Source organism: Diaphorina citri, unplaced genomic scaffold, assembly GCF_000475195.1.
Source record: "Diaphorina citri unplaced genomic scaffold, Diaci psyllid genome assembly version 1.1 scaffold906, whole genome shotgun sequence".
NCBI lineage: Eukaryota > Metazoa > Arthropoda > Insecta > Hemiptera > Psyllidae > Diaphorina > Diaphorina citri.
The window spans coordinates 30,931-58,537 of NW_007378337.1; the positions used below are offsets into that span (position 1 = coordinate 30,931).

Consider the following 27,607-nt stretch of genomic DNA (forward strand, 5'->3'; position numbering starts at 1 on the left):
TTTTTTTCTTATCAAAAGCCACTCCACGATCTATCAGAACAAAGCTACCAATATAGAAGGGGCTAAATGAACAGAGACCTATGTACCAGAGGCCCATTCCTGAAAAAGATGTACTTTGCAAGCAAACGGGGTACTTTTATTACACTTTGACTACTACATATTTTCGTATACTTCACTAGAGGCTTGTAAAAGACATCATCCCTTTCAGAAATAGGCCCCTGAGTAGAGCTACCAATATGGGGAGAGGCTAAATGAACAGGGATAGATCCAAGCGTTGAGGTGGGCTAGAGGATTGGGATTGTTTCTTGCCACCTCTATCGATAGGCTGCACAGAAGCACAAGAGTTGGTCGACTTCTTTGTATTGCCATGAAAATCCACGAGTTGAATCACCTGGTTGTTGGATCGCCAAGTGCCCAGCGTTCTCAAATGAAATCTGGAGAAAGGTGAAGAGTTGTTATTAAGCGATCTATGTTAGATAATTAATTATCTCATTAACTGAACTATAATAGATACGGTACATAGTTCAGAAGTTAAGTTATAAAACACTACCGTTATTTGTGAAAAGAATTCATTCTGGCGCGATTTCAACGATTCGTCTGTAATTAATTTCCTTGGAATTCGACTCTTTAGTATGATACTATCTGTAGACCCAGTTGCAGAAGAATTCTTGTTTGAAATAACGTCAGTGTTTTATAAAGACGGGCAAAATTCAGAGAAATACCCCTAGGGGGAACTATAACAAGAGAAGGAAGGGACTATTTGTAGACCCAGTTGCAGAAGAATTCTTGTTTGAAATAACGTCAGTGTTTTATAAAGACGGGCAAAATTCAGAGAAATACCCCCAGAGGGAACTATAACAAGAGAAGGAAGGGATATAGAATAAAGCCAGCCGTCCCGAGAACGAACCTTAACTATTAAGGATAAAGTTCGCCTCTTGACTTGGCGGGGCGGAGCGCTACCGCGCTCCTTAATGTGGGGAATACTATTATTGCATTAGCTTGGGGGAATACCATTATGCTAATGGTTTTGGGTTCTTGACAATTCTGAACCACGGATTTGCAAACTAGGGTTTTATCAACCTATCTCTATCTCACCTGATAGTGACCATACACCAGAGCACGTAGGTAGCAAACAGGAACAAGCACAGGGCTGCCAGGCCGGCACCTTCGAATATTCCATGCTTGAAATAAGTGACGGCACCCATGCCACACAAGTAGACAGATATAAGGCACAGAGGCGTCAGTAGCAGCAAGCATAGGACATCGCCAAAGAAACCATGTGGCCCATGCATCTGCTGATGGGTGAAGAACCACTGTGAAATGAAAATAAAATATTATTATTATTCTGTCTGGCTGAGGGACTATAAACACAGAGTAGATCAGCGTCTAGCTAGGGAGTAGACAATTCCAAATTTCCTTATGCTATGTCAGTAGCAAAGGTTGAGTACGAAGGGCATCCACTCGGAAAATTTTGTTTAGCCAAAACCAGTTGCCCTCAAAGTGATCACTCTAAGTTGATTGAGAGGCCGACGACAAACGACAACCCCATCTGAACATAGGAAAAGGCAGAAGATTATTTAATTTTATTAAATTATTACCTATTTTATTTTATTATTTTATTTATTTTTATTTATTTTTTTTTCTTTTTTTGAGAGAGAGATTTGACAGAGGGAACTGTGAATGCTTAGGTCTTATCGTCCCGAAATTGAAGAAAGAAGGAAGACAGGATAGGAGAAAGCCAGCCGTTCCGAGAACAAACATTATCCATTCAGGATAATATCTGCCCCGGGGAAGAATCAAACTCGCGAAGAACCACTGTGAAATGAAAATAAAATATTATTATTATTCTGTCTGGCTGAGGGACTATAAACACAGAGTAGATCAGCGTCTAGCTAGTTAGTAGACAATTCCAAATTTCCTTATGCTATAGCCGTCCCGAGAACGAACCTTAACTATTAAGGATAAAGTTCGCCTCTTGACTTGGCGGGGCGGAGCGCTACCGCGCTCCTTAATGTGGCGAATACTATTATTATATTAGCTTGGGGGAATACCATTATGCTAATGGTTTTGGGTTCTTGACAATTCTGAACCACGGATTTGCAAACTCGGGTTTTATCAACCTATCTCTATCTCACCTGATAGTGACCATACACCAGAGTTTGTCTAAGAACTAATTATTTTGTTCTCTACCATTCAGTGTCCAGAAAGATTTGTCTATGGCCTGTGACCTAGACTGTCATTAAAACTGGTGGGATAATAGATGTTCTCCAAAGAACTTAAATGGGGTGTATGTGGCAAACGGTGTGCTTTAGACTTTCAGATCACAAACAGCTACACCCTAGAAGTGGATTCGCAATCTGGCCTTGACCTTCCTTTGTCTCGTCAAGCCCAATGTGTCATTCCTGACCTTTCAAGTAAACACGGGGCAGTCATTTTGTATTCATATTTCTTCTGTTCGAACGGTTATCGAACCCCTCCTTCTACATCAACAGTGTACTTCCCCATTCAGCCCTAGGAGGTATTTCATCTTCTGAACCATCCAACCATTCCATAGTTTTGGGTTACCTTTTGGAGGTAAGGCAAGAAAATTTCCTTTTCCTAAATTGCAGCTCAAGAATAACACCAAGTTAAGCTGTTCGTGCTTTATTATATCAAGCACAGAAATATCACAAACGATCTCTTTCCGTCGAAAGATATTCTGTAATCTACACCTCAGACAATCTGAACAAAAATTCCAGCATGACACCTGGAGAATTGCTGGTTATCCAATGAAGATATTTAGGTAGGGCCCAACAATCCATTTCCCAAGATTTCAGATCAAGATCAGATGAAACCAGGGCTCATTTCACTTCACCATCAATTCAAAGCCTTCAATACCCAGTATGCTTAGCAATCACCCTACAACTTCATCACAACTCACTCACACTGGACCAACAACTACCTCTTGGGGTAAAATCCCCTCGGGCCACATAAAAAGTCCCTACACAGCACCACCTGTATCATACATGGCTGCGAATCCTCATATTCCTACCTACAATCAAAGAGAAAGCCGTTCCTAATCATCGTCCTCTGCACATGTCGGTTGTCTGTAGTAAGGCCGAAAACACTCAATTGCGGCCAACGTGGACACCCGAATATCAGGAAAGAGAGGTAGGACAAAATTCTTCATTTTTAAGATTTCAGATCAAGAAGCGTAGAAATACCTCTCGTCTTCGTCTACTCAGAGTCCCAGAGCCCTCATCATCCATTACAATGGACTGAAATCTACTCCTTCTACACTAGTCTCGAATTGGCGCTAACCTCCAACCAATCTTGTGACACTCTGATACTCACAGCGGAGTGGTGCTGTTATTCACATTCACCCATTCCTGTGCTTCCTAGACAATCCTTCATCCTCACGAAGGGCTATTGGTTACTTTCCAAAAGGAGGTGAGGGCATAGCAATCTGTTTCTTGAGATTTCAGACAAAGTGCAATTGAGTTATTGTTCCAATCTGCTTACTACCAAAGCCCGAGTCACCAAATCATGTTGCAACCTCTCACATAGGTGAACTTCCTAGTCCAGCCTTGGGGACTCCTGGTTAGTTTCTGGAAGAAGGTAGTACGAAAACATTCCTTTTCCTAAGCTTTCAGATAACGATAGAGACAATGTCTCTATGAGACGTTCGACATTACACCTCGGAAATCTCAATCATGAGCAATTAAATTGGAAGTACCCTAGGATTTCATTACAAAAAAGTAACTACATCTGGTGTGCTGTGATGAACTTCCAAAGAACCACACCAAGGCATACTATTGCATTTGAGAAGAGAGGTAGGGCAAAACATGTTGTTCCTAAGATTTCAGATCAGAAGCAGCAGGATTACCCAGCCATTATTCAACTCCTCACATTATGAAAGCTGCCTCCGATCAATGTCTGTGGTCTCCATCAGAAATACCCATGGATGTTCCTTAGCTCCTAGCAGTTGTATCAGTTAGAACCTCCCGCGTTCAAATGAACTATGGCTTCCATCACACATGCCTTCAGATTCCTCTCCACTTCAATCCAATTTGTCCACTTGTGCTTTGTCACATAGCAGTTTTACATCTAAAGAAATTTGCGGACACTTCTGACCTTCCCTAAGACGACGCTCCTGTTAGCCTGGTCATGTAAGTTCAAAGTATCCAATGCAGTTGGCATATCGCCTGTATCCGACATGGGTTAGCTATTGTGTGCTGTAGCATAGACTGTTGTATATATATAGTCACTATTGCAATAAATTCTGTACTTTTCCCCACTTATTGACCTGCATGACTCAATTCACTTTGTCTTGGCTCAGTTGTCAATTTTTTACTGGTTTTAGAAAAATAAATATTCATTTTGTGTATTGGTTCTTAGGCGCTTACTAATAATATTTTATCTGTGAATTTTAAGGTGCTATATTGAGGATTTTAAACATTACGTCTACGGAAAAAAATGGCGTCAAGCACGATAAATTTGTGAAATAGTTGCTTATGTTACCTTTGTTCTTTTTGATGTGCATCATGTTGATTTAATTTTTAACAAGGCTCTAAACAAAAAAGACGGATGGAAATCTTTCATTATTTTTACCGAGCATTATGATGTACGGTGGTGCGGTGATATAAATTCATTAACTTTTTTTATTTCCTATTTTAAGGTAGATGAGCCTCGTTTATGTTTGAACACCTTGAGACGAAACTAATGAGCTTCTAACGTCACAAATGTACATTCGACCATGCAACCGTCTGGTGAAGTCTCTGGTTATTTGATCTTGATCTTCTTTGTCCTGTTGATAATGTATCTTTTGTAGAAAGAGCATATTTTGTTACCCATCATGGTTTGCGTACCTTGTCCTATCTGAAAATGTGTTCGATTTAATATTGTTCTATTTTTTTCACCTAGTTTTTTCATCTGCGTTCCTTTGGTGTTTTCCCTCATGACAAAAGATATTTATAACCGCAAACATTAATTCTCCAGGCATGGCTTCAATATTCTGTTAATCTAACTATGATCGGACTGGTAATCTTAACTTGTAGATAAATAAAACATCTATTCTATGATATTTCTTTTGTCATTTTTAAAATCGCTTATCACTATGTGTTTGTATTATTTATAGGTATCACAATATGGTTTAGTTGATAATAACTAGTAAGAACTTGGTGTTTATCTTATCAGTGAGTTGATAGTTTGTCGAAGTAATCTTGTTTATTTCATTATTATAAGATATTACTTGTGTTTTGTTGGTGATGTACATAAACATTTAGTGCTTTGTTTACGTTGAAACGACTTGATCACATCGAGTATTTAATATTTTTCCATGGTGTTTATCTTATCAGTGAGTTGATAGTTTGTCGAAGTAATCTTGTTTATTTCATTATTATAAGATATTACTTGTGTTTTGTTGGTCATGTACATAAACATTTAGTGCTTTGTTTACGTTGAAACGACTTGATCACATCGAGTATTTAATATTTTTCCGTTAAGCACATAATTTATGCAGAAGCACAAGAACAGCGTCTCTCATGACAGATGGGTGGTGGAAGGTCCCTCTTTCTAAATTATTTTGAAATTTTTTAATGGTCTCAGCATTTACATAATTATTTTTTAGCTTTCTTAATTTTGTCTTCAGAAACCAGGGCTCATTTCACTTCACCATCAATTCAAAGCCTTCAATACCCAGTATGCTTAGCAATCACCCTACAACTTCATCACAACTCACTCACACTGGACCAACAACTACCTCTTGGGGTAAAATCCCCTCGGGCCACATAAAAAGTCCCTACACAGCACCACCTGTATCATACATGGCTGCGAATCCTCATATTCCTACCTACAATCAAAGAGAAAGCCGTTCCTAATCATCGTCCTCTGCACATGTCGGTTGTCTGTAGTAAGGCCGAAAACACTCAATTGCGGCCAACCACCCTATGGTTTAATAATTTAAAAAAGGAAAATCATTTAAATTATAAAATATCATGTTTTGTTATATTTTCTTTCCAAAAATCTCATCAGTTGAGCATGTTTTTTAAAATATTCCTATGATGGTTAGAAATGAATGAGCAGTTTTTAGCTTTTGTTAAACTGTCTAATTTAATCTTTGGTGTTTCATTCCCTTATTATTTTATTTCTTTACTTAGTTATGTGATAACTTCATAATTCGTACAGGTGGAATTATTTTATGTTTGCTAGTCTAACATTTTGTACCTATCCATTCAATTATTTTGTTTCACTTCTGTTTTTAATCCCTCAATCATCATCTTTAAATTAATCAGCAAACTTTTTCTTCTACCACTTTCAATTTTACCTTTTCTTTGTAAAAAGTTCAGTTTCGGTTTTTAATGAGTCATTTACTTTTATGTTGACGTTTTTAAGTGTGTTCTAAATAAATCGCTTATCAGCTAAACTTGCTTATAGTAAAGTACATTTATAAAATGGTGTATGTAGAATGTATACAATTATTATTGCAGAGTGTTTTTAATTTATATATGAAACATTTGTCCTCCTAATATTTGGGGTTTTCATTTTTAATTATTTTATTTTTCTGAACTACATACATATTCAATCCTGTCTTATGTCGACGTCGTAGTTACTTGTATTTTTCGTTTTATTGGGTTGATTTTTATTGATGCCTTATCTGATAATAATGTTAGTCGGTCCCCTTTTTTCTTTTGTTCATTTCCTCTTCTTACTTCATACTTTCGATTCGTGAATGGCTAATAGACAGTATAAAGTGTTCATAGCTTTTTCTTTCAATAATCGGGTGGTCACTTTAAATCTTTCACTATGTATGAGGTAGATCAGCTCCGTGAAGACACGCATGTTCCCTGACTCCAAGGCTTTGTGTATCTTCTCTGGATATGCTCTATCTCTTACTTGTGATTGTTAGAGTGATGGCTCTGGTGAGAGATCACTCAAGACCTCCACGCGGTTCTCACTGGGCAGGTATTGCCAATCTTTGACCTTTTTTTAAAAGTCCTCAAAACCCTATTACTTATCTTCCAAAGTTCCTGAATATTCGTTCTACCTGTTTTTCCAAAATTCCTACAAATCCTTCAAAATTTCCATTGAATATAATCCTAACAAATGAATTAAAGCTTCAAAAAGTCCTTAGTACTCAAATTTCATTTCTGATCTTCAAAAAATCCTATAAAAAATCTTAATTTGAGAATTTCTTTGATGAAAAACTACTCCTTTTCCAACGTGTCAAAGATTCTTAATACTTGGCAAACATTGAGTGAAAATTTCATGTGTTTTCAGTAGTTCCAGCTGTTCTGCAGACGTCAAGCCGTTGGAGACTGATTCCCGTGACGGTAATAAAAGTCTGTCGAAATAAACAGATGATTAAGTTCCATAGGAATTTTATTTAAAGAATTGACCAAAAATAGCCGTTTGGTCTGTTTAAACATAAAGATGACCATCGGATGTGCGGGATGTGCCATAGGACTTTTCCTATCTCTGGAACTTTACATGATTAAGAAATTCCAGCTGTTTAAATTTAAACAAAATTAAGCTGTTACTCTCCCTTCCTTCCATTCTCTCTCTCTCCCTCCCTCTCCTTCCATCCCTCCCCTAGTTTGTAAAAAGTACTAATAGAAAATTTAAGGTAAAACTGAGTGCCCTGTTGATGTGTATCTTCAAAATAATAAGTACAAACGGTATAATATCTGCTTGAAAGTGAAAGTCCAAAGTCTACATAAAGTTAAAAGTTAGTGAGTTATGGTCAAATGTATGTGAAAGAGATTGATGTCTAATAGTAAAGATAAATCTACGATTAAGTGTAAAAGCTATAGCTAAATAAATATAAAAAGCAGTCCCCTATTGACAAGTGCGCACATGTTTATTGTTTTAAAGTAAAACAAAGGCACCAAAAGTGAGTCTATGAGTAATGTTTTCACTACTGGGAGTATTTGAAGTAAGGGAAATGTCAAAATGGTTGTTGATTTAGAAGTCAGAACCATCAAAACGTGATGTCAATCAACATGGAGAAGTGAGTTGAGTAAAATAGAGCAAGAGAATTTCAGACCAACAAACAAACGCACAATCCAATTAACATACACCTACATATTTTAAAAGTGAGTTTTAAGAAATGAAACAATGACAAGCTTCTCTACTTGATTTTTTTGCCCCTTTTTTTTTAATTCAGCTAATGCTTGTGTCTGAATTAACCTTAGTGCAAACTTTGCCATTAAACATGTTGTGTCATGTGGGGACTAGAAGTAAGTTTATAAGTAAGGTACATTTGTAATTAAAAGTGTCAATTCTATGATTGTAAGTGAAAGTATGAACTCTACGTTTATAGGTACTAGTATAAATTCTACGATTGTAAATAAATGGTTACCCATTCCACTATTGAAGGTGAAAGCGAATGTTTTTGGTTTCTTTATATTTGTAATTTTGTTATGTGATGTCAACGATTTAAAATAAAGGTCTAAAATCTACGATTGAATTTAAAAGATTAAAGTCTACGATATAAAGCAAAAGTGTAAAATCAACGATTGAAGGTAAAAGTATGAAAGTAAATGTGTTCTACGATTATCACTAAAAGTATAAATTCTACGAGTGTATTTATAAGTACAAAGTCTACGTTTGTATGTAAAAGTATAAACTCTACGTTTGTAACTAAAAGTATAAATTCTACCTTTGTAAGTAAAAGTATAAATTCTACGTTTGTAGGTCAAAGTATAAATTCTATGAGGAAGTAAAAGTATAAATTCTACGATTCTATCTAAAAGTCAAATTCTACGTTTGTAAATGGGTAAATTCCACTATTGAAGGTGAAAGCCTACAATCTACGAATCAAGGTAATAGTGTAAAACGTAAACGTGATTAAATTAAAATGTGTTTGGTGTCTCATTGTATGGGTAATTTTGTAATGTGAAGTCTACGATTGAAGGTAAAAGTGTAAAGTCTATGATATATAAAATAAGTGAGTCTATGAGTAATGTTTTCACTACTGGGAGTATTTGAAGTAAGGGAAATGTCAAAATGGTTGTTGAGTTAGAAGTCAGAACCATCAAAACGTGATGTCAATCAACATGGAGAAGAACTCTGGAAAAAGGGTGTCACCAGAAAGTGAGTCGTTAAAATTCTCAAAGCAATAGGAAGAATGTTCAATCTCCAGACCCTGAAAAAAAGGTACCAAAAAATTTGGCAATGAAAAAAACAGTGAGTTTGAAATATGTATTGAAGTAAGTTGAGCTAAATGTAAAGAAATATTGAAGTAAGCTGAACACTTGGAAAAGTTCAAAACAGCAGTTGTAAAATGTCATTTGGAATGTTCATTGATCCAAATTACCTGGTTGTGAATGTCAAAAAGCATAAAATAAAAGTATGTCTATGCATATGAATGAGTATGAGGGAAAGCGATTTTGATTTCTAACATTACAGGAAAGTCCTATGAAGAACATTGGTTTGTGCTGTGTTCCATATTCATATCCATATGTACATCTCCAAATTCCTTCCTAGTTATCCATAAAAGTCAGTCCTCCAGTCAAATATTCACCGTGTTATGTCTTCTTACAAATGGTTCAGAGTAGCTGATATGGAATGTCATATAATTTATCTTGGAAATTTAAACAGAGGTCACGTAAGCTTTTGAGTACTCTTTATACTTCGTAAGTTAAACTATTTGTCACATATTTGTTCATATAGTACAATTTCTTGAAATAAATTTCATGTGAAATAATCCATGTACTTACCTCACTAAAGTAAAATTTGTTTGCTGTTTATATTTTACAAAATAATGTTGCTTTGTACATGATATGGTAGGGAAAGAGGGGTTGTAATCCTAATTTGTTCTTCTTTGTAATAAAAAGTTTACAGATGTCTTCCTCAAGCTTCTTGAACATTATGGCTGAATAGTTCGCTGTTCTAACCCTCAATCAAATTATCCTTGCAATGGTCCAATCCAAATCTTCCTTGGTGCAATGATCCAGTGTTCAGGATTCATTATAAAATTGTGGACCATGTTCACGTAAGGTTTGAAAGAACCAAATACTGTCTAAATTTTAAATAAATTATCGAATTTTGCATTGAAATCGAAAATATGTTTGATATAAAGAACAATAAATTGGTGTAAATAGCGCTGAAGGCTATGAGTAACTACTAAATCTATTTGAACATTTGCTACATAAAATGATGTCTACATCTACAAATGGGGGGGAAGGGGGTAATCATCATTTGTTTGTACACATAGTTTTCAGATATTGCCTTGAAACTTCCTGAATGTCCTGCTGTATGGTTTGCTGTCTCATGTCCCCTATTCAATCCTTAGAATGACCCAGAAATTCCTTGGCTCTAGTCCAATGGTTGTGGCAATTGTCCTTTGTCCGTAAGCTTTTAATATCATTTTCAACATTTTTGAAGTTTAAAGTTGAAAATTTCCTGTGGTAAAGTATATCCCTCCAATAGTGGAATGAAAAATACGTTTGTAAAAATGATAATAATCTAAATATCAATGTACTTAATTGAAAGTAAATTTCTTTGAAGTTAAATGCATACCTATTGCTGAACCAAGTACATTGTACATAACATTGGGGAGGGGAGGGTAACCATAATTTGTTTGTTTTGTTGTAAATAGTTTCCAGATGTCTTCCTGTATATCCTGGTCGTATATATTTTAACTAAACAACCAGCGAGCGCATAAATTCTTAGTGGATCTGGAACAAAAACTTGAAGTGTTGAGGCTACAGTGGACAGGAACTTGGCTTCAGTACATTGAGAGGTGTGAGCACACAGGAAGGTATAAATAGTGCGCATTGGAGGAGATTGTTTGTGCTTTACAGTTTCAGAAAACTTGGAATATTTAGGAAGTTGAGCCGACGTGAAGCGTGTGATGCGGTACTTCTTGGTTCACACGATCAATAGAAAGTTCAGTGGAATGCTAGTATTGTTCCAGCTTTGTCTGAATGATGTGGGTTAGTTTGGATTTCGTAAGTTCATTTCATTTTTTTGTTCAACAATTTTTCATATGTAAAAAATGCATTAGATAATATAATTTGAAAGTTCAGTGACTACAGGTGGTGAAACACCCATATAAAAACGCTTTTTAGCAAACAAAATTACATAACCATTTTTAAATGCAAATAACAAAGCCCATTCCAAATAATCTAGAGTGGGCTCTATGGTCAAAATCGGATAACCTTGAATAAACAGCATAATCTATTTTAAAAGGTAGGATGTAGGGACCATAACCAAATGTTAGATTTCTTTCAGAATTCTCGCATTTGACACAAGGCAAAAGCGGGTGCACATTCAACACGTATGGACTGTTGGATGAAACTTTCCTTAATATTCTAACTGTAAGTAATTGACATTTCTATTAGGGGTCATCGAATTGTGATGGAATTTCGTCGTAACAAAAAGTATTAGTTGATTTGAAGACCATTATAGGTCGAAAATTCGTATTGCTCCGTGAGATTACCGATTGGTAAATTTTCACACGAAAAGGAGCTTTGTCTCTATGTTTGTGGGTATTGGGGGAGAGAGATTTTGCCTTTTGTTGAATTTCAGGTTAGTTTGTGAACGTTTCATGAACTCCTGTGAGTCAAGGCTTGAAACATCACTCAGTCAGTGTAACCTGTAACACGTTGATCCAATAGCTCCGGGAAATCATCTCATCACCCACTGTTGGGTCAGTTCCATCCGCCAATCATTCTCTGGGAGTAGTGTAGTCAGTATGCTTTAGGAGGACGTGCTGACCTCTATATGTGGAAGTTTGTATTTCGTGATATTACAGGTATCTTTATTGTTTTGATTGACTTGAAAACTGGAAATTGAGAAAGGAAAAATGTTTTAAAGACCAAGTGGCTTCTATTGGACCATTTGTCAAAAAGTGAAACCAATGAGAATCGATTTTATTACCACAGAAGCAATGAAGTTTTATGAAAAAATAACCTCCGTAAACAAAAAGGACGGAGGTTGAATGTAGGTAGGACAAAACACGTTTTTTTTTCTCCTTCAGTTTCAGACTGGATTAGATTGTGAAACCTTCAACATCAAAAGATTCTTGCGTAGAGATTCCTGTTCACTTGGATTTATTTTCTATCATCATGTAACATATTTTTTCCAAAATTTATTCACCAAAAGTGCCTTGAATTTTAACTTTACGTATATATATATTTTTTAACTACCTCTTCCGAAAAATAACTAAAATTTAACTGTCAAATTCTTGACTATGTAGGTACATTCATCAGAATGATTTGAAATGCATGTTGATTCCATATTTGATCATTGATTTTCTTCGAGACGCTTGAGTTCACAGGTTGAAACACAACATGATGTTGTTGGTTGTATTGTTTTAAAAGGAAGAAGATAGAATTTTGCAATTGTCCGTGTCTTTCTCGTGACTTCATCATGGTCAAGTGAATTTGCCTTTCAACTCCTTCGAGTTACATTCAACACAATATTGTGAGTAAAATAAGAGTTTACAAAGGAACTTGAAGGTAGGATTAAAATTTAGGATGAGTAAATTGAAAAATTAATTTATTTTCTGTCTTCATGTAACATATTTTTTCCAAAATTTATTCACCAAAAGTGCCTTGAATTTTAACTTTACGTATATCTAAAATTTTAACTACCTCTTCCGAAAAATAACTAAAATTTAACTATCAAATTCTTGACTATGTAGGTACATTCATCAGAATGATTTGAAATGCATGTTGATTCCATATTTGATCATTGATTTTCTTCGAGACGATTCGCATAGGTACATTTTCTTTTGCTCTAAAACATTGCACATATCTTTTTGAAAACTTCCTATAACAATCTGGACACGAATTAAATAACGATTTTCTAATACAAACTGTTCAGACATTTCGATGTTTGAATGGTAGGCTGTGGAGATGGTGACCAACTGTGTGATAGGTCTACAGTGGGGAGGGGGGTGTAAAGCTCTTCAACATCAACTTTATTGATTAGGGCCTCTTTTTTAAATAAAAACATCTATTAATTTGTGTCCAGTTTTTTGTTAGGGGGGTGGGTCAAGTAATGATTTCATTTTGTATTCCAGACTTTTTTGAAGTTAACTTCATCTTTAGCAGTTCAGTCACGATTCTCCCGTCTAATGTGTTCAATCAACTATGCTGTCCGGGATTAAACTTTATTCAAGTATGAAACATTTTGGTTTTCTTGTTTTTCACCATACAGCATAAGTTCCTTATTCAATTTCTATATTTAAAATGAGACCCAATTGCAGTGGATATTGACAGTAATGCATGGTACGAGAGAATTATCAATTAATATTTGGATAAGGATAATAATGTACAAGGTTCATTTTACAAGCTTGGGACATTTCAATAAGATATCTCAAATAGTGTGACATTTTTGTCATTCCGTTTTGTGCCTTGTTTGAATTTCCCATGTTTGGACTCATGAACTTACAGACCTTCACTGTTTCCATTCTCTCATATTATCATTTTCCTTCACAACTATTGTGACATTTATGTCTCAGTAGTAAGACGCTATAATGATGGTTATGACGGAAGTTGCTTAGGGCGGGGTTGGGGGGAGATTAAGGCTATTTATCATCTTGTTGGTAAGATAGGTACCACCATAATTACTTATTCTTACGCACTCCTCTTATTCTCCAAGTGTTCTTATCCAAATACTACTTTATTTTTCTTTCTTACAATGTGTTACTGAGAGGTAATTTGTATTATTTGTCTCTTTATATTGTTTAAAATCAGTTTTAGATTTGAACACAGTCAAAACTTTGCCTAGTAACAGTTTGGTCAAGATATTTGGATTTTCCTCTGTTTATTCATTATTATTTTGTACATCAAGTAATATTATTTCCACCTTCACTTTCACATTCCAACACAACTGCTGAAGCATTTATGTTTTCAGTGGTAGCTTAAAGACTTCACAATAGAATCTATGGCAGTGCCTATTGTGTTATTACGATACCTGATCAGGGCCGGGGATGGGGGGTAACAGAACTCACGATCGTCAACAATTTTGTTACAGGTCCCTTCTCTTATGTGTTTCTAGACTCCTCCGGTATTTTGACCAAACAGCACAAAGAAGATCCCTAAATCTATTCAATATATTACAGGGCACTGGGCGGGAGAAGAACTTACTGCGGACAATAATTAATTTTTAAATGCATTTCAGATCATCCTGTACAATTTCTTAAAATCATTTAATTTTTACAGATGTAGATAAAATGCCAGTGATGGAACTTGATTCCACGATTGCAACAGAACTGAAAGAGTGTAAAAAAAAAAAAAATAATAAAAAAAAATAAACAAAAGATCTCTCCAAACTTGTAAGAAACAATGATATGAACAATATGTACCAGTGTAAATTTGTGTAATTTGTTGACACTATCGCAATGTCGTGTAAATGTGATTTCTAGTTAAAAAGACGCTTGTTGTGGATCAGTACATACCCTTAACATAACTTTGCATCTGGCTTGTACTTAAATCGCTCAAATACTCTTTGTATCTTTTTATACGAGTATTCATCGACATGAAACGTCATCTGTGACACGCTATACTAAAGGCGATAAGGTGATGTAAATAAAAAGATCCTATACCGCTGGTATGACAGGAAAACTGTTGGAATATATAGAGAGGTACTCGAAAAAAGTTTCAAATGATGGATAGCATACTCATTGAAAAATCGTATCGCTTTTATTTATTGACAACTGTACAATCAATTAAAACATATAATATTAATAAAATATACACAACGTATAAATATCAGGTATTTCAAATATTAATTTAATGCTTTTTTTTGACACTGCAAAACAATACTGAAATTTTGATTTACGTATTTGAGCGTGCGAAGTGCGGACGATATTAAAAACAGCAAGTTTTCTTATGCTTAATGTAGTTCAGGCTTACACGCTACTCCAGGGATTGCGGGTTTGAATCCCGTCCTCCGCAGATTTATTTTCCAAACCAATGGACTGTTTATGAATAAACAAAATCTTATATTGCACTCATGTTAAAAACAGCAAGTTTTTCTTATGCTTAATGTAGTTCAGGCTTACACGCTACTCCGGGGATTGCGGGTTTGAATCCCGTCCTCCGCAGATTTATTTTCCAAACCAATGGACTGTTTATGAATAAACAAAATCTTATATTGCACTCAGGGTATTGTTACAAGGTACAAACCCTACAAAGAAAATTTTCCGACTTTAAGTCTTCTTAGAAAAACAAAGATCATTCAGTGCGAAGTGCGATACACTTTTCAAAATCCAGAAAAACGATTGTAAAAAAGCAACTCTAGCTCGGGGTAGTGAGCTCATTTTGAGATCACCATAACAATATCATTTATACATTATAATCAAGAGTGCGATACACTTTTCAAAATCCAGTAAAACGATTGTAAAAAAGCAACTCTAGCTCGGGGTAGTGAGCTCATTTTGAGATCACCATAACAATATCATTTATACATTATAATCAAACCTACAGATTAAACGACGTACACCAATAATAAGATGTTATTAGCGTATTGTAAACAAATGGTTTCGTATGAAATATTGCATGAAATTGGCGGGGAACAACTTGAAATTTACAAAGTAGGTATAATAAAAATCTAAACAAAAAACATAGACAGTGAGCTCATTTTGAGATCACCATAACAATATCATTTATACATTATAATCAAACCTACAGATTAAACGACGTACACCAATAATAAATTGATGTTATTAGCGTATTGTAAACAAATGATTTCGTATGAAATATTGCATGAAATTGGCGGGGAACAACTTGAAATTTACAAAGTAGGTATAATAAAAATCTAAACAAAAAACATAGATACATAGGGGAAAAAAATACATTTCAAAAATAAAGAAACATCAATAGGTAAAATCGGTGGTAGGGGCGTAGAAAAAAAAAGTAATTTGGACGTAAAATCATCAACCATTTGGCAGTGGAGTAGTTTTGACAGGACAGAGGACATTTAAAGAATTTTCAGTGTACATTTCAAAAAAAATAAAGAAACATCAATAGGTAAAATCGGTGGTAGGGGCGTAGAAAAAAAGTAATTTGGACGTAAAATCATCAACCATTTGGCAGTGGAGTAGTTTTGACAGGACAGAGGACATTTAAAGAATTTTCAGTGTGATGTGTTCTCACTCTTTAATAATACAATTATGGTGGATTTCACCAACCTTCTTTTCAGCCCCTAACAGCCTGTTAGCTTAACGGCCCTGTTAAGCCCATACAAATCAAATAGAACTTAACAGGTTGTTAGCTTAACAGGCCTTCTAAGGACTGAAAAAATATTGGTGAAATCCACCATTAGCCTTCTGATTAAATTATTTTTCTCCATAATATTTAGTAAACGTAGTAGATAAACGTACAAAGTTGGCAGTTTTTTTTTTCTCATCAAAAGCCACTCCACTATCTATCAGAACAAAGCTACCAATATAGAAGGGGCTAAATGAACAGAGACCTATGTACCAGAGCATTACAAGGGATTAACGTGATCACCTGATAACACTACTTACTGATAATGTTTCTTACCTTAGTTTTCGAGTCAGGTGGGTAGTGAATCTGAATATGTACCAGAGGCCCATTCCTGAAAAAGATGTACTTTGCAAGCAAACGGGGTACTTTTATTACACTTTGACTACTACATATTTTCGTTAGGCCTTCTAAGGACTGAAAAAATATTGGTGAAATCCACCATTAGCCTTCTGATTAAATTATTTTTCTCCATAATATTTAGTAAACGTAGTAGAAATAGTTCCATAGGAATTTTATTTAAAGAATTGACCAAAAATAGCTTTTGCCGTTTGGTCTGTTTAAACATAAAGATGACCATCGGATGTGCGGGATGTGCCATAGGACTTTTCCTATCTCTGGAACTTTACATGATTAAGAAATTCCAGCTGTTTAAATTTAAACAAAATTAAGCTGTTAACAGTATGGGTGGCCACCTTAGCTATAACATACTGATTCTAGTGGTCCCCTTTTCCAGATGCATTCAAAATTTCAAATCTTTCTTGAACTTTCTTATTATTGCAGGTATCACCTATAGGAGAGAGTCTGCCATCAAGCCCCGCATTTTCCAAAGAGAGAACCTGGAAGAAAAGATATTTGGACGGAATCTTGTGCATTTAATGAAATATGGGAAAAAATTTCTACAAACACAGAGGGATATTTTGTACATTTACTCTTGAGAAAGAGCCTACAAGACCCTCAAGGTCCGATCGCACGAAAAATCCAGTGAAGGAAATTCCTCCATGTGTTGAACATTTTTGCCAATTTTTTTCATCGAAATCGTTCATGAGTTTTCCGTGGAACAAACATACAAACTGAAATCGGTTTGATAGAGGGAACTGAAACTGCTAAGTCCATAGGAATTTTATTTAAAGAATTGACCAAAAATAGCCGTTTGGTCTGTTTAAACATAAAGATGACCATCGGATGTGCGGGATGTGCCATAGGACTTTTCCTATCTCTGGAACTTTACATGATTAAGAAATTCCAGCTGTTTAAATTTAAACAAAATTAAGCTGTTAACAGTATGGGTGGCCACCTTTGCTATAACATACTGATTCTAGTGATCCCCTTTTCCAGATGCATTCAAAATTTCAAATCTTTCTTGAACTTTCTTATTATTGCAGGTATCACCTATAGGAGAGAGTCTGCCATAGCTATAACATACTGATTCTAGTGGTCCCCTTTTCCAGATGCATTCAAAATTTCAAATCTTTCTTGAACTTTCTTATTATTGCAGGTATCACCTATAGGAGAGAGTCTGCCATCAAGCCCCGCATTTTCCAAAGAGAGAACCTGGAAGAAAAGATATTTGGACGGAATCTTGTGCATTTAATGAAATATGGGAAAAAATTTCTACAAACACAGAGGGATATTTTGTACATTTACTCTTGAGAAAGAGCCTACAAGACCCTCAAGGTCCGATCGCACGAAAAATCCAGTGAAGGAAATTCCTCCATGTGTTGAACATTTTTGCCAATTTTTTTCATCGAAATCGTTCATGAGTTTTCCGTGGAACAAACATACAAACTGAAATCGGTTTGATAGAGGGAACTGAAACTGCTAAGGTCTTATCGTCCCGAAAGCGAAGATAAAAAGAAGACAGGATAGGAGAAAGCCAGTCGTTCCGAGAACGAACCCTACCTGTTAAGGATAAAATCCGCCCAGGTTGGGAATCGAACCCACGACTTAACGTTTACATTGCAGACGCGCTAGCCTCAAATCTAACTAGGCTGGCTCTGCCTGGCTTTAGTATCTTAATGAAAAGCCAGGCAGTACAGTACACCATTCCCACGCTCGAAAGCAATTTTAATAATGGCAAACCACAGCAGAACCACTATCGATAATTCAATCATTAGCTTTAGCTCTGAGTCTTCAGAGTCGAGTACACAGTCAGAATATCCAGAGTGTTGGTACAATGATTTCGTCTATGAAGCTCCACCTGAGGATACGCTAGATTTAAGGGGAAAATATCCCAGTCATGCATCGCCAGAGACAAAGGACGTTGAAACCAAAGAGGCTAAACCAAGTGAAATAACCAAATCTATACACAGTAAGTCAGTGAGAAACTTAACGGAAATAATCACCGACACGAGTCATTTAGATTTGAAAGCCACATTGAAAGAAACCCTGGCGAAAGGCTCGCTCAAAGAATACAAGAAACGCTGTAAACGAGAGTTGAAAGAGAGGAAACGTAACGAACGGAGACTGAGACGGTTAGAACAGCAGAGGGAAAATGAAATTGACTACGAGAGACCGCTCACGGCACCTTTTAAACGAAAGAGAATAGGGTGGAACGATGGCCGACCCCATACGGTGAATATTTTGGAAAATAACATCCAGATCAGAAGATGAAATTGACTACGAGAGACCGCTTACGGCACCTTTTAAACGAAAGAGAATAGGGTGGAACGATGGCCGACCCCATACGGTGAATATTTTGGAAAATAACATCCAGATCAGAAGGAAGAAAGACAAAGTTCATTTCAGAATCAAGCTTGTTTCGCCTAACACAAATCCAAGACCTGTGAATACGACAGCATTGAAAGAAATACACCATGATTTGTCCATGAAGGATGTCTGTCAAGAGTATGGGCTTAGTGAAACTTCACTAGTGGAAACTATTCGAACCTGTAAGAGAGGATATCTCATGTTGAAACATAAAGAAGAATGATGGGTTGGAAATTCCCGTGAGAACGGGTGTTTTAAGATATGTACGTATTTTTATCTATACTTTTTTATATCTTAGGTGCAATAGACACTGTAAAACACTTCGTCTTTTGCGATAACTATAAAAATATAGGATAGGTAAGGAGAAAGCCAGCCGTTCTGATAACAAATACCATATGTATTATGTATAGAATAAATTTCACCCTAGTAGGTGGGACTTGGAAATTCCCGTGAGAACGGGTGTTTTAAGATAAGTACGTATTTTTATCTATACTTTTTTATATCTTAGGTGCAATAGACACTGTAAAACACTTCGTCTTTTGCGATAACTATAAAAATATAAGATAGGTAAGGAGAAAGCCAGCCGTTCTGATAACAAATACCATATGTATTATGTATCTTAGAATAAATTTCACCCTAGGTGGGACTCGAACCCGCGACGTAACGCTTACAAGGCAAATGTGCTACCCTCAAAGCTAACTACCTAAGTAGGCTAGCTACAGAGGTCTCATCATCTTCAAATCAAAGAGAGAACTGTTCAGAATAAAGTTTGCCCCAGGTGGGAATTGAACCCATGACCTAGCAATTACAAGGCAGGTATGCTACTTTCCAGGCTAGTTTATTCTAGTGAAGAACAACTGTTAAAATTTACTAATGAAACAGGTGAAAGCATGATACCTCAGTGAAAGCATGTGGAATCCATCAGTTCTCAATTGATCACTGAAGTTAAGCAACATAGCATGTATGTAATTGGTATGTGAATGGGTGACCATCTGGACAATCACGAGCTGCTGGCTATTTGAAGGTTCAGGAAAAGAAAGTTTCACATTTGTTTTTCATTACTTTACTGCATACAAGTGCTTACCTCTAGAGTGGGTCTATATTTGCGCCGAGTTTTGAATGCATATTTACATATTTCACATCTATCAGTGTTTGATGTTGACAGCCATTTCTCCAGACAATTGGTGTGCACCATTGCAAGTGTACCAATACATTCACATGGTGATATTAACTTCTCACAAGAATCGTCTGAAACAGTTTTATTATTTTTATGTTATTTATTTACTCTAAGTACCTAAGTACATATTATCAGTGTCACTTCAACCCTTTTAGGTTTTAGGAAATTCACATATAATGCCTAGAGGAGGAGAACTATCGATAGTCGGCGCCATCGATAGTTATCGATATTTTTCAAAAAAACTATCGATAACTATCGATAGTTTTCGATAGTTTTTTTTATTACATATTTCCCTTGTTTCTAAAGGTCTTATCCCCCAAAAAGACCTAACCTAACCTAATTTAAATTCGGTGCCGGCATATGAGATTAGTGGAAAATTACTGGTAGGCATCACATACAGTACAGTACTTGGCCACTTGAATCTTGAAACATCCGAATGCCCATTGTTTCACATTGATTATGAACTTTTTCCTGCTGAAAGACAATTTTATTGCTTGAATAACTACCTCACAACCTGCAAATTGTTGACAGAAATGGGTATTGTAGCTTTCTAACCACCCAAATGGTACTCTACAAGAGTTTGTTCTTTTCTGACACTTGATGAACTTGATCATTCATTGTCTATGGTTTTGCTTTTTTACAGCCATCCGAAGAACTTCTGAAGCAACACTACTCAGATTTGGCCACCAAACCTTTCTTCCCTGGTCTTGTCAAATACATGTCATCTGGACCTGTTGTTCCTATGGTAAGATAAATATGCAGTATTTTATTCCCCTAGTGTGCTAATTGCATTGCTAGGTCCAAGATTTATGAACATGAGGTCCACAATTTTTGGTTTTTTTTTTTTTTTTTTTTTTTTTTGAGAAATGAAAACCAAAATTGTAACAAGAGTTCATGGCTACTTCTTATAATTACCTTCATGGCAAATTCTACAGACTGGACTTAAACTAGAGAAGCTCTTGTTGGGTGATATGACTCGAAGGGAGTCATTTAGATTGGATGCATTGTTGAACTTTGACGAGGGAGATGGAATGTTGATTATTGTTGAGTCAGTCTCTTTGGTTTCTTTCTTTTTCTTAGCCTGAAATAGGAGAAAAATGTGATTGATACTGATCGGCAGCAATATATAAAATTCATGTTATAAAATAGTTTATCTTGTAGAAAATAATATAATTTATCATGTTTATCCTGCCAGAATGAGACTGAAAAGTTCTTTTACTTCCACTTTAGAAAGAAGGGCTAAAAAATTTGTGTATGATTGGTATACAAATGTGTCCCAGTCATACTCAGGCTAGGTGATTTTGTTGAGAATACTGATCGGCAGCAATATAAAATTCATGTTATAAAATAGTTTATCTTGTAGAAAATAATATAATTTATCATGTTTATCCTACCAGAATGAGACTGAAAAGTTCTTTTACTCCCACTTTAGAAAGAAGGGCTAAAAAATTTGTGTATGATTGGTATACAAATGTGTCCCAGTCATACTCAGGCTAGGTGATTTTGTTGAGAATTGAGAAGGTGGGTACATTGCGTTAAAAATCAAAATAGACATAGTGATATAAAACTCATATCCATCAATCTAACTCACTACCACAGAATGTAAAGTTAGTATCATTTGGTAAAATCTGATAAATTGAGTGGACAGTCATATCAAATCAAGTGACGCAGCGAAATCAAGTGTGATAGTTACACCCAAAACAAGCACTTCATGCTTTTGGGATTTTACACTGAGCAGTACATATTACTCTTATATGGTTACACCCAATAAGCACTTCAAGGCCTGGAGAATCACAAGGGATTAACGTGATCACCTGATAACACTACTTACTGATAATGTTTCTTACCTTAGTTTTCGAGTCAGGTGGGTAGTGAATCTGAAGGGAATCTAAAGGGACAGCTGTAAAATTTGACATCTTCACTGTGGCAGAGAACCATGAAAAGCTTGCCAGTAATTCAAATTTGATGTGACGAAGGAAATAATTTCAAAAGTTTGTTGGAATGAGAAAAGTTTTCATGATCAAACTTGAAGTCAGTAAACCTCGGGCGGATTTCAATAGTCAGTAAACCAAGTAAATTGCAGCTCCTGGAACTAAGTCCTCAATCACTCACTTTACATTTCCCTTTCCGCTTGTAATTTCAGTTCTCTTGGGTCTTTGATCTAGAATCTTGAATCAGAAGGCACCTACCTAGATAAAACACAAATCTAGAAAAGACACACAGATCACAGATCTAGCTCTAGCTCTAGGTCTAGATCTTTGGAACTTCTTGTTTACATTTGGACTCCATTATCAGAGCCAGATAAAAGTCAGCTGATTTACAACAGAGGATTTTCTTCAATGAAATTTGTGAGCCAATCAAATGGCTCACCTACCTAGATAAAACACAAATCTAGAAAAGACACACAGATCACAGATCTAGCTCTAGATAGATCTTTGGAACTTCTTGTTTATGGACTCCATTATCAGAGCCAGATAAAAGTCAGCTGATTTACAACAGAGGATTTTCTTCAATGAAATTTGTGAGCCAATCAAATGGCTTCAAAGAGTAGACAAATGATTTCATTGGTTGATTTTTTGATGATCCGATCACTTCACATAAAAAAAATCGCCTTTGAACTTTTTTTATTTTTGAAGTTTTGAGAAGTGGGAAATGCGATTTCAACTTTTTTATTTTTTGAAAATTCACTACAAATTTGTGGAAATTCTGGTTTTTGACTTTTTGAGTGTTTTTCCAAGTTTCCAGCTGTCCCAAGCAATAAATCACGAATCAAGGCTCTCTAAACTCTCTATTTCTAAAAACATGATTTGAATCCAATAAGATTGAACAGTATGACTGAAGTACATCTTTACAACTGCAATCTGTGAAATGAAGTGCAATATTGAGCTACTTGTCTTGTGCTTCCTTGTGAATTGTAATAAGAGTAGACAAATGATTTCATTGGTTGATTTTTTGATGATCCGATCACTTCACATGAAAAAAAAAAATCGCCTTTGAACTTTTTTTATTTTTGAAGTTTTGAGAAGTGGGAAATGCGATTTCAACTTTTTTAATTTTTGAAAATTCACTACAAATTTGTGGAAATTCTGGTTTTTGAGTGTTTTTCCAAGTTTCCAGCTGTCCCAAGCAATAAATCACGAATCAAGGCTCTCTATACTCTCGCTATTTCTAAAAACATGATTTGAATCCAATAAGATTGAACAGAATGACTGAAGTACATCTTTACAACTGCAATCTGTGAAATGAAGTGCAATATTGAGCTACTTGTCTTGTGCTTCCTTGTGAATTGTAATAAAAGGTATGTAGGTATTACATCACAAATTAAGGGTTTCTATCCAGCAAAGGATTGTTACAGTTAGAATGAAAATTTCAGCTTTTTATATTGAGCCATTGATTACTTCACAAATTAAGGGTTTCTATCCAGCAAAGGATTGTTACAGTTAGAATGAAAATTTCAGCTTTTTATATTGAGCCATTGAAAGGTATTCAAGGTGCCTGCTTGCAGACTTTAAATGGTAAACAGGGGTAGACCCAGTCTGCTTTGGGAATATAAACAGCAAAAAGAACCAGCAGATTAGTACTCTAATCAGCTTAGCCAACTGGTAGTTTCTCCAAGAGACCCAGTCTGCTTTGGGAATATAAACAGCAAAAAGAACCAGCAGATTAGTACTCTAATCAGCTTAGCCAACTGGTAGTTTCTCCAATGATCTCAAGTTCTTTGAAATTATCAAATTTTCCCATCTTTATGATTGAACCTGGAGAGCTGATAGTCTCCTAAACCAGGACAATACAGATTGTGAAACTATGCTACAGAGCACTTCCCTATGGTGTTGGATAGTTGAACCTGGAGAGCTGATAGTCTCCTAAACCAGGACAATACAGATTGTGAAACTATGCTACAGAGCACTTCCCTATGGTGTTGGATATGTCACTATTAGGTCACTACAACAGCAACATTCAAGGTGTAAAAAGCTGGTATAGGTTATAGGTAACACCTCTCTTAGAACCAATCCAGTGATTATTCCACTGTAAAATAAAATAAAAAAAAAAATTGAAATTTTCATGCTATGATGTAAGTAGGTACTAGATTTTTGGAACCTGATGCTGATTTATTCACATTTTTTGTTTATTAAATACCTACCTAATTTTGTATGTTTTTTCATTTGTTTTTCAGTTATCCAGAACAATTAGAACAAGAGGAAGTTATTGGTGCTAATGGTACCAATGCTTCATTCTCACTCAATTATTTGAACAGTGATTTCAAAGTAAGTGTCCACTTCAAGTTTTTAACAAGTAAGTGTACTATTAAAATTAACTTTTGAAAATCCTTTACCATCTTTATCAGATGGTAAGCTCAATTTTTAAATACAATTTAGCAACCCATTATTATTATTATTATTATTATTTTCCTTTTAAAAGTACATATTTCACATCATATATTTTTTTCCTTTCTTTTTTTGTCCCCTTTTTTAGACCAAGAAATTAGAGCAGCCCATTGTAATAAGTGAGGATGTCCTTCAAACAGCAGAGACCCCAGTACCTTCCATTCCTCACTCTTTGATTACAAATGGAGTTCTTTCAAGTGATGGGTAAGTCTCTTGTGAATAGTTTGGTGTTGGTAGCATGGTAGGATATGTTCATTTGTTCATACATTATATGAGCACTCAAACATGCTTACTTAATATCACCTATGCAAATTTTATTCTTTGTAATTTTGTTCCCATGGTTGTGTGCTAATTAGGTATTTATTTTTATTCTATAGTTATAAAACATATTTGAAATGGAAGAGTTAGTTTTATCAGAGAAATTTTAAGAATATTATATTGTTGTAATGGGTGGAGGCATAATTGACCCTATAGTAATAGTATAGCATGGGTAATTATAATTAGGTACTCATTACTCATCCTGTAGGTAGTATTTGCTCAGCAGATGAATGACTCAATAATAAAAAATGCTGCAAGCTAAAAAAAAAATCACAGAAACTTCTACTAATGGGAATGGATTTACTGTTAGTCCAATATTCCAATATCATAAGTATCACTTGTTATCAGTGATTCATACGCGCGCTGTACTCTCTGTAGCTAGGAACTTCTCGGGAGCTTTCACTCTTTCAGTATATGACGAGATCTCGCATTCGAACCACGTGCAGTGAATATTCGTAATGAATAACTTGTTATCCGGGAACGTTGTTTTTCGCCATGAAATGTGTGCTACGTGAATTTCTCGTTCTTTGGATACTGTTCGTGTAAGTAATTTTTTTTTTTCTTTCGCCATTTGTGTGTCGTAGGAGGTGGTTAGTATTTATCTGTTGTTGAAGATTTTAAGGAGAAAAAGAAGGATTTTTTTTCTTAATCATCATTGACAATATTTAACAAGACGTACCTATTGTATTGTCAACATTATCTTTTTTCGTACATTTTGTAATTTTTATTTTTCTTCGTGAGAAACGAAACAAAGTGAATTTTAAAAAGAATCAAGTTCTTGGTTCAGATAAAAGAAAAGTTCCCTTCTAGAGTCAGGAAAACGAAAAGGCTTGAGGAAGTATGAACGAGATTAATAACAATTAAAAAAAAAAATCGAATTGAAAAAAGGGCCCCACACCCAAAACTTCTGACATTTTAAACCGATTCAATGAAATTTTCGGCTTTCTCTTGATGGTCCCTTAAAAAAAATCGAATAGACTGGCAAGGTTTTTGCTGATCTCTCCCTTATTTCTTGGACATATTCTTGTACCTACATAAGTTCTATCGACCTAATTTTAAACTCTTGGGTACCTAATTCCAGTATTTAATTAGGTATCCTACTACATAGTGTCTATTGTTTCCAGCAAAGCTACTTATTATCCTACTCATCAACTCATGACGTTATAACATAAAGGCTATTCTACAAGGACCCGAGGACATAAGGAAGTTAGTGCGGAACCAATATCTATACATACACATGATTGGTCTACGTACTACCTTTTCGTCCACTATGATGAAACACGTTGAATGTGTTACCTCATGCCTTTTACTTATTCATTGCCTCTTGACCTACAGTTGGTATCAGTACCCACAGATACCGATACATACAGGCCTAACTCACTACCACAGAATGTAAAGTTAGTATCATTTGGTAAAACCTGATAAATTGAGTGGACAGTCATATCAAATCAAGTGACGCAGTGAAATCAAGTGTGATAGTTACACCCAAAACAAGCACTTCATGCTTTTGGGATTTTACACTGAGCAGTACATATTACTCTTATATGGTTACACCCAATAAGCACTTCAAGGCCTGGAGAATTACAAGGGATTAATGTGATCACCTGATAACACTACTTACTGATAATGTTTCTTACCTTAGTTTTTGAGTCAGGTGGGTAGTGAATCTGAAGGGAATCTAAAGGGACAGCTGTAAAATTTGACATCTTCACTATGGCAGAGAACCATGAAAAGCTTGCCAGTAATTCAAATTTGATGTGACGAAGGAAATAATTTCAAAAGTTTGTTGGAATGAGAAAAGTTTTCATGATCAAACTTGAAGTCAGTAAACCTCGGGCGGATTTCAATAGTCAGTAAACCAAGTAAATTGCAGCTCCTGGAACTAAGTCCTCAATCACTCACTTTACATTTCCCTTTCCGCTTGTAATTTCAGTTCTCTTGGGTCTTTGATCTAGAATCTTGAATCAGAAGGCACCTACCTAGATAAAACACAAATCTAGAAAAGACACACAGATCACAGATCTAGCTCTAGATAGATCTTTGGAACTTCTTGTTTATGGACTCCATTATCAGAGCCAGATAAAAGTCAGCTGATTTACAACAGAGGATTTTCTTCAATGAAATTTGTGAGCCAATCAAATGGCTTCAAAAAGAGTAGACAAATGATTTCATTGGTTGATTTTTTGATGATCCGATCACTTCACATGAAAAAAAAAAATCGCCTTTGAACTTTTTTTATTTTTGAAGTTTTGAGAAGTGGGAAATGCGATTTCAACTTTTTTAATTTTTGAAAATTCACTACAAATTTGTGGAAATTCTGGTTTTTGAGTGTTTTTCCAAGTTTCCAGCTGTCCCAAGCAATAAATCACGAATCAAGGCTCTCTATACTCTCGCTATTTCTAAAAACATGATTTGAATCCAATAAGATTGAACAGAATGACTGAAGTACATCTTTACAACTGCAATCTGTGAAATGAAGTGCAATATTGAGCTACTTGTCTTGTGCTTCCTTGTGAATTGTAATAAAAGGTATGTAGGTATTACATCACAAATTAAGGGTTTCTATCCAGCAAAGGATTGTTACAGTTAGAATGAAAATTTCAGCTTTTTATATTGAGCCATTGAAAGGTATTCAAGGTGCCTGCTTGCAGACTTTAAATGGTAAACAGGGGTAGACCCAGTCTGCTTTGGGAATATAAACAGCAAAAAGAACCAGCAGATTAGTACTCTAATCAGCTTAGCCAACTGGTAGTTTCTCCAATGATCTCAAGTTCTTTGAAATTATCAAATTTTCCCATCTTTATGGTTGAACCTGGAGA

At 35.4% G+C, this 27,607-nt stretch overlaps 3 protein-coding genes and 3 long non-coding RNA genes across 12 annotated transcripts in view; 4 read left to right on the forward strand and 2 right to left on the reverse strand.

Annotated features, from left to right (window-relative positions):
• Positions 1-126: 126 nt before the first annotated feature.
• On the reverse strand, positions 127-26,835 carry LOC103512971 (E3 ubiquitin-protein ligase MARCH3-like). Of its 7 annotated transcripts, XM_008477779.3 has the most exons (6): positions 22,460-22,474; positions 21,933-22,274; positions 21,001-21,166; positions 19,993-20,156; positions 1,096-1,313; positions 127-434 (listed from the first exon to the last, which is right to left on the reverse strand). In XM_008477779.3, the coding sequence occupies exons 2-6, from the start codon at positions 21,999-22,001 to the stop codon at positions 248-250; spliced, it is 804 nt and encodes a 267-aa protein (XP_008476001.1). In that variant the 5' UTR covers positions 22,002-22,274; positions 22,460-22,474; the 3' UTR covers positions 127-247. The 7 variants fall into 7 exon arrangements, with proteins under 7 accessions (XP_008476001.1, XP_008476002.1, XP_026682098.1 ...); XM_008477780.3 differs by lacking the exons at positions 21,933-22,274; positions 22,460-22,474 and adding an exon at positions 26,426-26,835; XM_026826297.1 differs by lacking the exons at positions 21,933-22,274; positions 22,460-22,474 and adding an exon at positions 26,207-26,245.
• On the forward strand, positions 12,256-14,344 carry LOC113468957. The gene is made up of 2 exons (XR_003392525.1): positions 12,256-12,408; positions 13,010-14,344. It is a non-coding gene; the product is annotated as an uncharacterized LOC113468957 (long non-coding RNA).
• Positions 14,443-15,834, forward strand: LOC113468958. Its single transcript, XR_003392526.1, has 2 exons — positions 14,443-15,240; positions 15,561-15,834. It is a non-coding gene; the product is annotated as an uncharacterized LOC113468958 (long non-coding RNA).
• On the reverse strand, positions 15,350-15,708 carry LOC113468962. The gene is made up of 2 exons (XR_003392530.1): positions 15,618-15,708; positions 15,350-15,413 (listed from the first exon to the last, which is right to left on the reverse strand). It is a non-coding gene; the product is annotated as an uncharacterized LOC113468962 (long non-coding RNA).
• LOC113468956 lies at positions 18,246-19,161 on the forward strand. Its single transcript, XM_026826300.1, has 2 exons — positions 18,246-18,794; positions 18,910-19,161. The coding sequence occupies exons 1-2, from the start codon at positions 18,273-18,275 to the stop codon at positions 19,129-19,131; spliced, it is 744 nt and encodes a 247-aa protein (XP_026682101.1). The 5' UTR covers positions 18,246-18,272; the 3' UTR covers positions 19,132-19,161.
• A 202-nt stretch (positions 26,836-27,037) lies between the features above and the next one.
• The window catches only part of LOC103512976 (SUN domain-containing ossification factor), a 37,043-nt gene continuing 36,473 nt past the window's right edge, over positions 27,038-27,607 (forward strand). The window contains exon 1 of the mRNA XM_026826294.1: positions 27,038-27,317. Within this exon, the coding sequence (XP_026682095.1) occupies positions 27,262-27,317 (56 nt within the window). The 5' untranslated portion in view covers positions 27,038-27,261. The remainder of the gene's footprint in view (positions 27,318-27,607) is intronic.

Coding starts and splice junctions, on each gene's coding strand:
- LOC113468956 (XM_026826300.1), top strand. CDS start 18,273: ATGGCAAACCACAGCAGAACCACTATCGATAATTCAATCATTAGCTTT. Junction 18,795..18,909: donor TGAATATTTTGGAAAATAAC/ATCCAGATCAGA, acceptor TTGGAAAATAAC/ATCCAGATCAGAAGGAAGAA.
- LOC103512971 (XM_008477780.3), bottom strand. CDS start 26,494: ATGTCAAATTTTACAGCTGTCCCTTTAGATTCCCTTCAGATTCACTAC. Junction 20,157..21,000: donor CTGTAGAATTTGCCATGAAG/GTAATTATAAGA, acceptor AAACTGTTTCAG/ACGATTCTTGTGAGAAGTTA. Junction 1,314..19,992: donor AATATAGACCCACTCTAGAG/GTAAGCACTTGT, acceptor TTCATTTCACAG/TGGTTCTTCACCCATCAGCA.